We start from the raw sequence: 15503 nt of genomic DNA on the forward strand, positions 1-15503 counted from the left end.
CACTGTATTTTATCAGTATTCCTACTGCTACTACAGTGTGAGATTGGAAACGCTATGTAACCTTTCTGTGCCTCTGTATTTTTACGAGTGAAAATGGATAGATGATACATACCTCATGGGTTCTTGAGAGCATTAAATGCAAAGGACAAAGTCTAGGAGTTAGAACAATGCCTGGCCCATAGGACGTTAAATATGTGGTCTGATACTCCTAGTATTATATTTCTACTATTTCGCCATGGGCAAGACGTTCAGGATAAGCAGTTTGTTCTAAGGACAAAAGCCAAACCAAGGTAGGCAATCTGCAAACAATGAAACCGAGTGGAGCATTGCTTTTTCCGAATGCAACTGACACGCCCAGCACTTGGGTTGGATCCGCCCAGTGCTCATTAAATATGGCTGCAAGCCCGGTTTCCCTATTGCGGTTGCGCATGTTGAAACTCCTCCCAGCAGCTGCTTCTTGGCCGCGGTTTTCCCCGGGTTGGGCCGAGGAGCCTGGAGAGGGTTCGTCGTGGCGCGCATGCGCATATCCCGTCTGGGCAGAGCTGCTACTCCGAGGCGCCTGTCACATGAGCCGCTCTCCCGCTCCGTTCCCCCTCCTCCCGTCTGGGCTGTGTGAATGAAGCTCTGCCGGCTACGTGGGGCGCTCGCTCTACTCGCTGTGTGCAACGCCAGAGCCGACTGAGCGTGCTGCCCACCGCCGGTGGCCACGGGCTCCGCTGCGCAGGACCTCTGTGACAGGTAAAGGCAAACGGACTTCCCTTTCCCAACAGGTCCTTCCCCGGCCGCCGGCCGCCAGCCCACCCCGAGGAGCCCCCTGCTACAGCGAGCCAGTGAGAGCGCTCGTCTGCCACCACGATCTCCCGAGCTGGCGTCCCCTGTCTGGCTGCCACTGGAGGAGGTGGACAGGCTGGTTCCAGCCAGTGTGGGGCGGCATCTCCCCGGGAGCCCAGCCCTGTTCTGTTCTCGGAGCAGGGTCCCCAGGCTGCCCGAAGTTTCCTTGCCAAACGGCGCCAAGCCCGCCCAGCTTTGAAATCGGGGAGATCGGCTGCCCGTGTCGCCTCTCTAGAGGACAGGGCTGGGGCGGCGATCGCTGGGAAAGCATGCAGCCGAGGCCGGGTTGTGCGCGCTCCTGCTTAGGATCCGCCACGGTTTCGCGTGGGTCTTAGTGCAGTGCAGTCCAGACGGTCTGGGCAGAGAAGTTGCTGTGCATTTTCCTTCTTGCCGCCCAACACGCGTAGCTGCTGCTTCCCAGGCTTTGGAGCTCTGCGCTCCAGCGCCTTTCCCAGTAATGGAAAGAAGCTTTAGTTTAACTTTGACGCACTTTTTACCTTTATGAACGTTTCAGAACAAATCTGTTGCCTGGAGTTGGACGTGAGTCTCTGTGATAACGTCAGTGGAAGCTGCATCAAGTAAATAAGGGAAACCCCGAAGTTGAAGCATTAAAAAACCAGTGAGACTCCACTATACACACACTCCATAAACGTATTAGTAATTTTTGTCGGGTTGAATTTCAGAGCTGTTCAATTTCCCCTTGTCTCACGACGCGCTGATCAGTGCTTCTTAACTGTAAGCAAAATAGGAGAAGGGGAGAAAAACCAAACTCAATAAACTGTGCCATGTTCCAGATAAGTCATTGGAACACTTTTTCCTGTTGAATTCATCCTTGGTGTTTAAGTTTCTTAAGCTCTCTTTTTCTTGGACTACAGGAGCCTTTCCTCATCCAAACCCGGTCTTTGTTGGCGTTTTGAGGACTGGCGCACACATGAACCTTTTTGTTCTTTCCAGAAAAAGAGGTCAGTAAAGAGGGCCAACATGATTCTCAAACTAGCATTAGCCTTTAGCGTTTGGGCTTTAGCTTTTCCACTTCAGAGTTGCTTATGTTGGATATGTAAAAGAGATGGAAATAGAAATTCACCTCCACGTTCACCAGGCCTAAAAGGTAGGTTTTTTTTTTTTTTTTTTTGGAAAGATGCAGATGAGCTTGTATGCCTAACAAGGGAAATAAATCATTAAAAAAACTTATTTAAATGGACAAATTTTAATATATTAAGCTTCAAAACCAAACTAAGACCAGCAATCACACCCTTTAGTTTTTCCTTCAACGCCTAGCCCCTTTCATATACTTGGAAACAGTATTGTCTTAAGACTGAATTTGAAGATTAAAAATTTAGTAGACCTGTTTTTCTGTGTGTGTGTGGAGGGGGTAGGTGGGCACAGTTTTATGTAGTTAGCTCTTTCCATCTTTACTTGGGTTCCAGGGATTGGACTCAGGTTTAGGTGGCAAGCTCTTTTTTTTAAATATATATATAGTGAGCCTTCTCATCAGCCCTGAATTTAAAAACTTAACACTGAAAGGTAGCTAAATTCATTTGATTGCACTTAAATCAATGTCCTAGTTTTATATTTTTCTTTGTCCTCCATTCATTAATAGGGACGATATAATGTGCTCACTGTAGAAAATCAGCCAAGTGCGGAAAGGAAGACCCACACCCCAAAGGGTTGGTGGTTTTACTCTTTTGGTTATGCTCCTTTTCCATTTTTCCTATGCCAGACATATTTTAGAACCTTATTCACAGAATTTGCTCTCTTTTCTGTTGATTTCTTCATGCAACACTGAATACTTTAGGGGCAGAGGAAGAATTCATTCACCAGAGTGTGGAACTTTAAGATAGGAAACACACAATGGTTATCTCAACCAACCACCACTCATCCCTTGATGAGTGTCCAAGCCCATTTACTGAAACACCAGTGATTCATACAGAATCCTACAGTAGTGAGTGACAATATGAACGGAGCTCCGCTCTTTGGCCAGCAATACCCCGCTGCTGCGGCGGGGGAAACTTGACACTGCATGTGTATGCTATCTTTGAAAGAGAGGTTCAGAGAGGGGCAGGAGGTCGTCTTCAAGAATTTGAAATTCTTCGTTTTCTTTTCAGATTTTCATTTTTTTCTGTTTACATTTTCAGGTTTGGGGCCTTAGAATCTTGCAGAAAGCAGAACCACACAGTTGCATTTCCATCGAGACCCTCTTTAAGTCCCCCCTTCAAAACTGGGGGCCTCTGCAAAGCTGTGAGCCTGTGACCCCAGCGTGGGAGAAGATAGGTACAAGATGGCCATGTGGCAGGGTAAGACATTAGCACTTATGCCTCTAACTGGTTTTTCCTCCTGCCTTCTTCCACCCCCACCCAACCCCCAGAGCCAGTGGCTGGCAGCCAGCTGTTTCTTTAATTTAACCCTTTCTTTGCAAGGATAATGCACATTCACTTAAGAGAAGCTGTTGACAGCTAGAAGTGCAAATGATTTTCACGTGGATGTGAGTGGGGTATTAGACAATTGTTATGCCAGAAGCATTTAAAAGACTTTCCTTCACTTAAACATGTATTCCTGGGGATTAGGTGTGAGGAGATTTTTTTTCCTATTTGTGGTTTTCATTTGTTTCAAGTAAATTTGTATTGTAAGATTCTCTCTCAAAAGGAGGGGAAACACACTTTGCTGCCTCTCAAGCTTCCTGTTCTCAATGAAGACTTCTTGGGGGTTTTGGCAGCTGAAAAGACCCATTGAATGTTATGTTTATATTTTGTTGCTAGAATGAAAATGCTCGTTTTAATATTATCAGCCTGAGAGCCAAGCTTAACAATGTTTGGCCTGCTAAATTACATCTCTTATTGTGGGTTTCTGTCACATGCAAAGTTATTATTTTTATTGTGGTTGGACATTGCTCTTCAGGATGGTATCAGAATTTTCATCGGAATCTTATGATCACCACAGAAGAAATGTGGGTTTAAGAAATGATTGACAAAAACTATTGAACTGTGTCCGTGACCCACAAAAGGTTCAGGGCCACTTACATGGAATAGAGTAAAATAGCTTCAATATCTATGAATATTCAAAAGCTAAATTTGTTTGTTTAATGAATTTTAAAAAATGTTCTATTGTGTTTTTTATGATCTAAAACAAACATACACAAATGTAAGAAACAGTTTTTTTGTTTTGTTTTTGAGACAGGGTTTCTCTGTGTAACAGCCCTGGCTGTCCAGGCTGGTCTCGAACTCACAGAGTGCTGGAATTAAAGGCGTGTGCCACCACTGCGCGGCTAAACAAACAGTTTTGATATACACAGATTGACAGTTTAAAGATGTTTTTTGAAATGGGATTTGCCTTGTATCCTGGCTTTGATGAGTATTTATAACAAATAGTTTAGGGCCAATTAGATGGCTCAGTGAGTAACGATGCTTGCCACCTAGCCGGGCAACTCGAGTTCTATCCCTGAGATCCACACGCTGGAAGGAGAGAACAGACTCTGATAAATTGTCCTTTGACCTCCACATGCATGTATGTGCCTGTGTGTTTGTGCAGTTAAATCCTGAGAAATTCTTTTCATTCAACAAGCAGAACAGAGATTGGAGGCAAGCACAGAAGCTTGGAGGGTCCCTCATGATCTGAGAAAGACAGACTTACGAATAAACTGTGTTGCATTAAGTAAGTATTACCACAGGGAGAGGTGTAAAATGAGATGCAAACCTAGAGAAAAAGCACGGGGAACTTGGAGGTTTGAGCTGCTCTAAAAATAAGTAGGAGTTGGCCATATGGATGCATGAGAGAATTGCGTTCTAGCCAGACAGAGCAGCGCTGTTCAGGAACTTCCAGCTTGCTTTGTTTGCCTGGTGTGAGATGAAGCAAGGAAGGTAGTCGGAGGCCAGAAAATAAAGAGCCTTATATGTTCTAGGAAGCCTTTTACACTTTATCCTGGACACGATTCTAAACAGGGAAGTAACACAAGCAGATTTGGTTTTAGAAAGATTACTTTGGCAGCCGTGCTGAGTTGAGGTGTTGCTGGAGCCTGGACTAATTGAGAAGTTTTCTGAAATTGTGGTTTAGGGGAGAGAATAGTGAGGGTCTGAGAAGAGAAGCAAGGGTAGTGAGGTTGGAAAGAATACAGTGAGTTAGTTCCAGAATGTTTTGCGAGCAGGCTTAACAAGAACTGGCCCTGGACAGCCAGGTAGCTTGGGCATGGGAGTCAGTGGTGCCATTCTCTGAAATGAGAAACATGAGATGTGGCTGAAGAGGATGACGGAAGCTAGAGCACTAAACTTTTGACCTGCTTGGTTCCTTTTGATTCATTCGGGCTGTCAGGTTGATGTTTCAAAGGCATTTTTGAAAAAGTATAGAGCATGGAGTGTGTGCAGGAGGGAATCTACTTTTGTTTCTGGTGATGTGTATGAAGATTGTAGTTTTCCTCTACATTTGTGCAGATGTCTTTAGTTTTTAATGATGTATTATTTCACAGTAAATACTATAATGCTTAATGATTAGTAATTATTAATAAATAAACCAAATGCCATATTTTCTTAGTACCATATCTTATGAGTTTAGGTGCTGACATGAGATCTGCTTAACTTTACATTGACTGAAAACTCATTTTTTTAAAAAGGAAAGGGGTTTACAAAATTTAGCATTTAGGATCACCACAGTTTTTTTTTGGCTGTTTTGGGCAACTTATGAAGGAAATGGGAATTTAAGGTTAGCCATGTGAGTCTCGATTGAACTCCTGGCTTTGTCATAGCTGCAAGGCTTTGGGAAATTTATTTAAACCCTCTGTGACTCAATGTCCTCCTTTGTAAAATGAGAGTGAGACTAGAACTTACTCTGTAAGGTTGTAAAGATGAATTGAGTTATATGCAAAACACCTAAACCTAGTATTGTTGAAATGTGTGCCTATGTTATAATCATGAGACACTTAGAATATCATTTGGTGTGTAAAAGTATTCATACTTAATAATAGTTACTACTACTACTACTACTATCACCCCTGTCTAGTTTGGATGGGACTGGAGCCCCCTTTTCAAGACAGGGTTTCTCCGTATTGTTTTGGAAGCTGTCCTGGAACTCGCTCTGTAGACCAGACTGGCCTTGAACTCCCAGCCTCTGTCTCCCAAGTGCTGGGATTAAAGGCGTGTGCCACCAATGCCTGGCCTGGAGCCCCATTCTGCAGAGGTAATTTCAGGTTGTCTCTGGAAGCCCTGCCATGTAATAGTCTGTTTGGCTCTTCAAGTAGAGGTTTTGATCTGAAGAGATTCTTAGGAAACATGTAACTCTGTCCTACAGTCCCAGAGTCCAGGGTGCCCAAAGTAAGATGGTGACAGGTCCTACTGACAGGACTAAAACCCAATTTCCAGATTCTCTATCCTATTGTTCTTTTCATGAGTTCATGGAAGAGGGACTATGTGGGCCTGTCCTCAGCTCAAGGAAGCTTTTGCATTAATTTTTAGAGGTAACTAGTTGGAAAATTTTAAGAGCTAAAAATATCAGATCTTTTTGGTTTCTTGGGCCATTGTTGTCTAGTTCTTAAAGGAGCATGTGATCAGAATTTGTATAAGTCTTCAACATGACCAACATTATTTTGACCTAACTCGGTGGAGCCCTCTAATGCATAGTGTGGCTACTTTAAACAGAATATGTACTCATAATTCTGATGACTGAAGGTCAGAATTAAAAATATTAGGAAAACCCTGAAAAGAAGACTAGCTAGTTTAAAGTTATAAGGAGGCTTGTGTTAGTTATTTATAACTAGTGTTTACTGAAGTCAAGTTGTATCCTGGGCTCTACATATGCAGTGCTCTAGGAAAACACCTATAGACAGTATAGATCTAGGAAAACAGCTAAAGACCTTGGCTTCCTGGAATTTAAAAGGCAATAACTCAAATTAATAAAATAATTTATGTAACGAATGTGCTAAACTAATTTGAGAAAGAATTGTCTCTACATAAATTTAGGAGGATTAAAATAGTTTTTAATACTAAAGGAGGGAGGCTATCAAGATCTTTTGTGCTTTAAAACCTATTTCTGCTTAGGTCTCACCCCCTCCCACTATTGGAATTCAGTCCTAAGACCCAGCATTTAAAGGACCCTGATGAGCAATTCTGAGGTCTTGATGTCTAATCTTATGTGGGAACTGCTGCACCAGAGAACTGAAAGTTAAAGAGAGAGAAATGATAAAAGAACTAAAAAATAGGGAATGACATAATCACAAGGTAGATATTTATATTCACGATAGCAAAGGTAGGTTTAACAAAGACAAAATTAATATCATTAATTGTGTAACAATTTAAAACTTCTGTACAAACCATAAATATAGTTAATGAGAAAACTAGTGGCAATTGCAGTATGGTTCATTGAGTTTAACACAGAATGAAGAAAAATGTGAATATTTTTCTAGAAAATCATGCAATGGATGGGGGGAAATACACAAAGAAAAATACGTAAAAGGAAGAAATTCAGATGGCCAGTAAACATGAAAAAACGTACTATCTCAGTAGTGTGAATGAAAGGGGAATGAGAAGGCATGCAGTTTTCTATTGTATAATTTTGCAAAGATTAACAAGGAATGGCAGAACCCCAGAGTTGGTAAGAACATGAAGCAGCAGCTGTTCTCACACAGTCTAGTGAGAATGTCAATGTAGAAATACTTTTTTTAGTTGTTTGAGACAGTGTTTCTCTGTGTAGTTTTAGAGGCTGTCCTGGAACTACCTCTTGTAGACCAGGCTGGCCTCAAACTCACAGAGATCCACCTGCCTCTGTCTCCTGAGTGCTGGAATTAAAGGTATGCACTATCACTGCCTGGCTTCAATGTAGAAATACTTTTAGAATGTTTAAGTAATTAATTTTCTTTCCTTCTGCCTGCCTGCCCGCCCCCCCGTTCTTTCTTTTCTGGGACAGGGTTTCTCTGTGTACCCCTGGCTGTCCTGGAACTCACTCTGTAGACCATACTGGCCTCAAACTCGCAGAGATCCACCTGCCTCTGCTCCGAGTGCTGGTGTTAAATGTGTGTACCAGCACTGCCTGACTGCACCACCATTGCCCAGTCAGCAGTTAATTTTTCTTGACTTTATCCCAAGGAAAGTAAGGTGCTCCGAGGATATATGAATAAAGATACTAATTGTAGCATTTTCTGTGTTGGGAAAGTTGGTGACATTTGCATAATATAATGCAAATACTACAATATAGTAGTCATATGTGGAATACTGTAGGTTCTAAAAGTGATAATGTGCTTTATTTCTTAAGTTAGAAATAGATTTATGATATAATGTTACATGAGGAGAAAAGCAGATTTCAAAGGAGTAATAGTTTAAAGTCTGTCCTGTTGTGATTTTTTAGTATTTCTCAACTTCACCATCAGCAAAATATCAGTAAGATAGTACTAACCTAAGAATTCCCAATTCCGCTGCTCATTAGGATCACCTTGGATTTCTTTAAAAACTTCACATTGGGGTTGGAGAGATGGTACAACAATTAAGAGCTACTGGTTCATCTTCCAGAGGACCTGTATTTGATTCCCAGCACCCACATAGTGGCTTACAATCATCTGTAATTCCAGCCTCAGGGGATCTGACACCTTCTGGCTTCTGAGGGCACTGAATGCGTGGTGCACAGACATACATGCAAGCAAAATACCCATACACATAAAATAAAATATAAAAAACTTCTCAAAGTCTCATTTAGGTCAAATAAATCTGATTCTCTCCAGGTGTGGTGGCCCACACCTTTAATCCTAGGATTTGAGAGGCAGAGATAGGCAGATCTCTATGAGTTCAAGGGCACCCTAGTCTACCCAAGTGCCTTCCAGGCCAGCCAAGGTCACATAGTGGGACTGTGTCTCAAAAAAAGTCAGTCTGATTCTCTGGGAATGGGTAGATTAATTACTATTTTAAAAAACCCTCCCCTGCGATTTTTAATGTGCAACCAAATTTTGGGATCACTAAGTAGTGGCTGAAAGGATTAAATGAGAAAAATAACTGTTTCATATGTGGATTCAATGCATAATAACTATTAGGGATATATGTGTTTGTTTGCATGTATGCTTAACACCAACACACATCTGAAAGGAAAGCCAGGCATGGTGATACACTTCTATAATCCCAGCACTTGGGAGGTTGAGGCAGGAGGATTGTCATCATTTCGAAGACAGTCTGAGCTACATAGTTTCAACTATTTCTCTTTTTTCTTTTTTTCTTGTTTTTTTGAGACAGAGTTTCTCTGTACTTTCGGAACGGACACTATTTCAAAACAACAAAATTAAACAAAAATTGTCCAAAAGGATCCATATAATATTTGTATATGCGTAGTTCATTAGAAGAATATGCTTAGCATATGCAAAATCCTAGGTTCTATCCCCAGCACTGCAAAACAATATTAAATAAAGATATTGAGGTGTACATGCCTGCAATCCCAGCACTCAGGAGGCTGAGGTCAGAGGATCACTGAGTTTGAGGGTAGCCTTGGCTACCATGTGAAACCCTGCCCCAAACCAAAAAAAGAAAAAACCCAAAACAAATGATAAATTGACTTTATTACATGATTTCTTCTTAATTAAAATCTTAATTTCTGAAGGAAGTATACTCACATATTTAGAACAAAAACTAGATATCGCTTCAATACTGGGGGAATGCAAATAAATTATGGCAGGTCTATATAGTATAGTATCTGGCCATTAAGAATGAAGACTAATGGCTGAGTATTGTGAGACCGTCCTGTGACTTCAGTACTTGGCTGGTTGAAACAGGAGGCGGAAGTGTTGTTGACCATCCTAGGCTACAAAGTAAGACTTGTCTAAAAAACCCAAGACTCATGCTCCAGGAAATGTTTTTGAGAGAAATCCACACTATAAGAAATGCTTTGAAGTATTTTAAAGCAGCTTTCTCCAAGTGGGAGGATATGATTACATGGTTTTTTATACATTAGTTATTTTTCAAGGTTTGTACAACCACCCATGTGTATTATTTTGAAAAACATCCAAGAAGTGACTTTCAAAGGAGATAGAAAAGTCTGTGAACTTGCAAAGAATGATGCCTTTCACAAGTAGTACAGAATTTGAGTGTCTGGACAAGTGCTTCACTTATTATGTCCCCTCATAATTTTGAATAAGAAGAGAAAAGAAATCAGGTCTCCGAGAGTTTGGTTAGAGCAGGAATTTTCTATTAATTCTTCCACAAGTACTCTTAATTTTTGGCTGTCTCTGCAATTGATTCCACAAAAATTAAACCCTTTGGGACATGAAAGTGGAGACAAAGCAATTTGGGAAATTACATTGCATCTGATGGAAAGTAACATAATATGCCACTGTATATGAAAAGAAAGCAGAGGAAGATTATAATAAAATGCATCATTGCAATGATGCACGTGTCTGCAGGTTTTGAATGCAAAGAAACTAGAAGTTTAGACCTTGTAGGTTTTTCTTTTCTTTCCCATGACAGTGTATTTGTAAACACTCGAATGCTCCAGTGATTTGAGTAACACATGGTAGGCCAAGATGGAGTGTTACAAAGCAGTTGATGAGTTGATTACGAGGTTTGGTGTGAAGTCTGGGTAGTCTGACTTGCTAATTGGACCATTATTACCTAGAAAAATCCATCTGCTCCTGACTCTTGACCAAAATCTTAGCATCCTTTTGACTCTGCAGTGAAAGCCAGGTTTTTATAGCAGTAACAAGGAAGCAGAATTCACCCCATTTCTCCCTCTGTCTGGCACAGTGACTCCCTGTAGTAGGTGCTGAAGAATTCTTTGTCAATTAAAAAATACGAATAAGGTATAAATATAGTAAAAATAAATAAAGGATTTTTTTCGTCTCTCCTCTTCACTTCTACAATTCCCAATAAGTTTGGAACGAATGGAGAATGACTTTTTGTGGCTAGTATTGAAGTAAAGGAAATTTTGTTATTCTAACATTTTTCCTAAGCACACAACTGTGGAGGAAACCCAGGGCCTGGTATCTGATATGGCTGGAATTTGAACCTAGCTTTGCCATTTGGTGACTAAAATTACCTCAACTCCAAAAGACTAAATTGTTTCATTATGGGTCAAATATAGTCTTGGGAGACAGCTGTGGACTTATATCCTGTCTCTGTCACTGTAAGGTTTTCCCTTTGGGCAAGTTATTTAATCTCATGTGCCTCACCTTCTTCACCTATAAAATGGGGTCAGTAACAATAGCTACTAATTAGTGTATCGCTGTAGCCTTTGTTAGAGGGTTATTGGAAGGATTGAATGAGTTAATTTACATTTATAGCCTTCTCACCACCTCCCGAAAATTGTTCAAAATTCACAATATGCAAAAGATATATATGACAATATTTACTTCATATGAGTCTAGATGTGACTGAGTTAACCATGGACACACTGGTAGCTGTGGTATAAAAAAATTAAGTAAGTTATTGACGGGGCCTTCTTAATCTGGAAAGTGATCTTACGTGTGATCCGTTTCAAATGTTTAATCTTGCAAAGGAAGAAGTTGAGACACAGTGAGACAGTCTAGGCCACACAGCTGTCACCCCAGGGCTCCTGATAATGGCTCTTTTTTTAGTCTACCTGTCTACTTATCCCTATCGCACTGTATTGTCTGCCTTTGGAACTCTGCTAATTTTGTGTGTATGTGTTGGAGGGGATGGGTACTGGGGCCTTAGCCATTCTGTGCAAACACTCTAGCACTCTACTACTGAGCTAATGTTTCCAGACTTCTCTTTACTTTTTATTTTAGTTTTGAGGCAAGATTAGGTTGCTCAAGCAGGCCTTGAACTTTTGGTTTTCCTTCCTCGGTTTCCTGAGTAGTTGGGATTGCAGGCCTGTACCTACCACCAAGCTGGGCTAGCTGCTCAAATGTTTGTCTTTTCTTATTGTGCCTTGTTGTTGCTGGGAAGAGTGTCCTTTTAGTTCTGAAAAAATCCTTTTCACCGAGGTTTCTGGGATTTGTTTTTGTCACTATGCTAGCATTTTTGAGATAAGTTGAGGTTCTTGGGTTTTAACCAGAATTATGATTCAGAACTTCCTGTTTCTTGTAATGCCTTTCCTTGTGTCATGGGTAGGGGGAGGCAGGACTTGAGAGTTTCGCTATTGGTAGCAGCAAATGGCACATTCTTCTTACCATCTGTTAATACCCCAGATATTTATAGACCTGTGGTAAGACTAAAGAATCTATTGAGTAGTCAATAATGTGAGGTAATTATCTTTGTCATGTCATATTTTGATGCTTTTCAACGCGAAACTGGCTGACATTAAGTGGCATTTTATTGTATTCTGTTCTGACCATGAGAAATAGAGCAACACAGAGATCACAGTGTAGAGTATCAGAAAGTAATCCAAGGTAGGGACTACCCAGCAGAAGTGAAATAGTTACTACAGGTATGTGAGATACTTTGGACATTGAGTTCTTCTTTCTTTCAGCCATCAGCCTTGCATACATACCTGTCCTTTGGTGAAACCAGCCTTTTGATTCTGTACTGTAGTTTGTAGTATGTAGATTCTGTTGGGTGTGTTCTGTACTCTAGTGTGTAGTCCTAAAGGGTATTGGCTGTATTTATCTTGTACTTCTGTTACCAAGACAGAGCATTTAGGACACATACCATCCACTGAAGGTAGTGCTCACTGAATCTTCCTTTAATGAGTAATAGCTATGTTAATCCAGCTCTTAAATAATGGATTCTTTTTAGATCCTAAGATTTGGGCAGTGGATTCAGACTAGATGAAAAACTCAAAGCCCCTGGCAATACCACCCATAATTATCACTAACACCCGGAATGCTACATAATGGTGTGATACAATGTATTTCCTACTCACCCCTAATTAGTTTAAAGGCATTAGCAAAGGAGACACATTTTGAATGTGTAAGAACTTAACAGGTAAGTATACTTATGGCATGAGATGATCTAATTTCGAGAGAATAAGGTTTCTTAGTGATGATAAACGTGTGTAGGCATCACTGTATAGAATGTAATGAATTACCTGAGGGAATACCCTTGTTTACTATTTCATGTTTTAAAAAGAATAATTTCTCTCATTTAATTACAATGGCACTCTGGTAGAGAGGCCAAGCAGCTATTACTTCATGAAGCAGAAATAGGGAACTAGATATTGAGCATAATACTAGAAAAGTACACACCATTTGGTTACATCATTTAACAGTTCTTTTAACAGTTACAAACACAGTGTCATAGTTGTGGCAGGCACACCCTGCTGTGATTTGCCTTGCTCCCATCCAAATGCAAATTTAGAGGGTACTTCAGGAAGTTCAGACCTGAGGGTTGACTTAAAAGCCTCCCTTTGTGCACAGTTGGGTGCAGTATAAATTGTTCGACTCCATTGGTTTGGAAGTCATTCCGAAAATGTAAAATATGAATACCTTTTGGCTCAGTGAATCTGTTTTAGAAAGCAACTGCATGAGTATCACTTAGATGATGTTGGCTATGTCATTATGTCATCTTTGGTGCTGTCTGCTGTCTATGCTAAACCTTCTAGTCCTTCCACTACCTTCCCTTTGGTCTGACTTAACCTGTGGGCTCCCTGTGACTTTTTTTTTTTGGTTTTACGAGACAGGGTTTCTCTGTATTGTTTTGGAGGCTGTCGGTCCAGCCTGGCCTCGAACTCACAGAGATCCGCCTGTCTCTGCCTCCCGAGTGCTGGGATTAAAGGCGTGCGCCACCACCGCCCGGCCTCCCTGTGACTTCTTGAGCTCAGGCTCCTCCTGCCTTAGTCTTCCCAGAATTGGGATTACAGGCCTGTGGCACCATGCCCAGCTCACCAACACCAGTCTTAATATCCATTACTAGAGGCCAGGTATATTAATTATTATATATATATGTGTGTGTGTGTGTGTATATGTATATATATACTATGGGAAGCTGTTCATGTAATTAAAAGGAGTGAAATATATAGGAGTGAAGAATATCTATATATAGCGATAAAGAATGATACCCAAGATACATTTTTTTAGAGAGGGCTTCATGTACTATAGGTTGACCTTGAATTCACTTTGTAGCCAAGGCTGGCCTAGAACTCCTACTCTTTCTACTTCAGCCTCTCAAATGAAGGGATTTCAAGTGTTGGATACAAAGCCTGATTTTCATACATGTTAAGTAGGGAAAAAAGATACAGATACTGTGAATTATAGGATCTCATTTGTACAACTAAAAGAGGGGGGATGTAGTGAGACAGTTAGACATGAATTTGTAAGCCTCCCCTTCAATTCCTTTCAATACCTTCCTCCCATCTCTTGTGCTTGGGAATGGAACCCAGGGCCTTGCATATGTTAGATAAGCACAGTACCACTGCGCTATGCATACCCCCAGTCCTTTTAGTTTGTATATATACCCATATGCTTAGAAAATGTGTAGAATGGTGCAGAAGAAACAGTTCCAAGGTTATGTTGGTGAGTAGAGATGACAGGGATTTCAAGTTTTCACTTGGCATCTATTTACTAACTGACTTAACAACAGTCTGATCTATAATTTCTCTAAATAGCAAAGTTTGTATGAAAACTGTACCTTACCGGATTCTTTCCTTAATTCTGTTAATCTATACTAAGAAAAGAAACACGGTGTAATGGTTGTGGTGGGAGGTCAGTTTGAAGCACAGGAGGCCACGTCCAAAGACTAATGGCCTCTAGAAAGACACTAAGGAATCATTGTAGGTGGATAGATTAGGGGAGATGTTTGTTTGTTGACTATTACTGCTTTAAAAAGTGAGAATAAATTAAGTTAAATTGGTATTTTTTTTTGTTTTTCGAGACAGGGTTTCTCTGTATTGTTTTGGAGGCTGTCCTGGAACTAGCTCTTGTAGACCAGGCTGGCCTGGAACTCACAGAGATCCGCCTGCCTATGCCTCCTGAGTGCTGGGATTAAAGGCGTGTGCCACCAACGCCTGGCTTACATTTTTTTTATTAGCTTTTAAAAGTGAAATAATTTTCAGGCATGGTGGCACATACCGTTAATTCCAGCACTCAGGAGGCAGAGGCAGCGGATCTCTGAATTTGAGGCCAGCCTAGTCTACAGAACGAGTTCCGGGACAGCCAGGGCTACACAGAGAAACATTGTCTTGAAAAACCAACAAAACAAAAAAAGAAAAAGGGCAAAAAAAGAATAAATAATTGTAGTTTATCATTAGTTTGATGTCTGGGTGTTTTAATATGTAAGTAGCATAGTAAATGTATTCCAGATAAAAGTTAAAAGTTGAATGTGTCAATGTCTGGAATAGTAGCTGTTGTTCTTGTTCAATTTTAATATTGTTCATGAACTTTAAGTTAACATTTCTTGAACCTTTTCCTTAAGGACCTGAGATGAAATATAAGTATAAACTTATGTTTGAAGTAGAGAATATGAAAGTTGCCTAATGTTTGCCTTGTAAGACTTTGGTTAAATCTTCAAATATTTCAGTGCTTTTAGTTGGCACATATGCCTCAAAAGGAGGACTTTGGCCTGTAATACAAGAAGTCAAAGGGATGTCTATCTAAATGTTTCTTTGATGTGACTAATTCTTTGCTGAGTTGTGGGCAGTCAGAGACAGGAAAGATTATCGTGTGCTTACTCTCCCCAATTCTCTATCTGTAATATTAACCATGAGATGAACAATAAAAAGAAAACTTTAATGGACTGATTAAGAAGCAGGACATGCTCCAGTGTACTGAGGAAGCTGCTGTGCAATAGGCAGGTATTAGATACTCCAGTGATGAGTTTAGGAGT

At 40.6% G+C, this 15503-nt stretch overlaps 1 protein-coding gene across 3 annotated transcripts in view; it reads left to right on the forward strand.

The window, feature by feature from the left end:
- Nucleotides 1-528: 528 nt before the first annotated feature.
- Nucleotides 529-15503, forward strand: part of Clcn5 (chloride voltage-gated channel 5) — a 168038-nt gene continuing 153063 nt past the window's right edge. The window contains exons 1-4 of one of the 3 annotated variants that reach the window (XM_040733671.1): nucleotides 529-738; nucleotides 1707-1793; nucleotides 2967-3125; nucleotides 4393-4479. In XM_040733671.1, the coding sequence (XP_040589605.1) occupies nucleotides 3110-3125; nucleotides 4393-4479 (103 nt within the window). In that variant the 5' untranslated portion in view covers nucleotides 529-738; nucleotides 1707-1793; nucleotides 2967-3109. The remainder of the gene's footprint in view (nucleotides 739-1706; nucleotides 1794-2966; nucleotides 3126-4392; nucleotides 4480-15503) is intronic. The other 2 variants (XM_013124499.3, XM_040733672.1) reach the window with 2 other exon arrangements.

The sequence above is a fragment of the Mesocricetus auratus genome, unplaced genomic scaffold (genome assembly GCF_017639785.1).
Source record: "Mesocricetus auratus isolate SY011 unplaced genomic scaffold, BCM_Maur_2.0 Super-Scaffold_100033, whole genome shotgun sequence".
NCBI classification, from domain to species: Eukaryota; Metazoa; Chordata; class Mammalia; order Rodentia; family Cricetidae; genus Mesocricetus; species Mesocricetus auratus.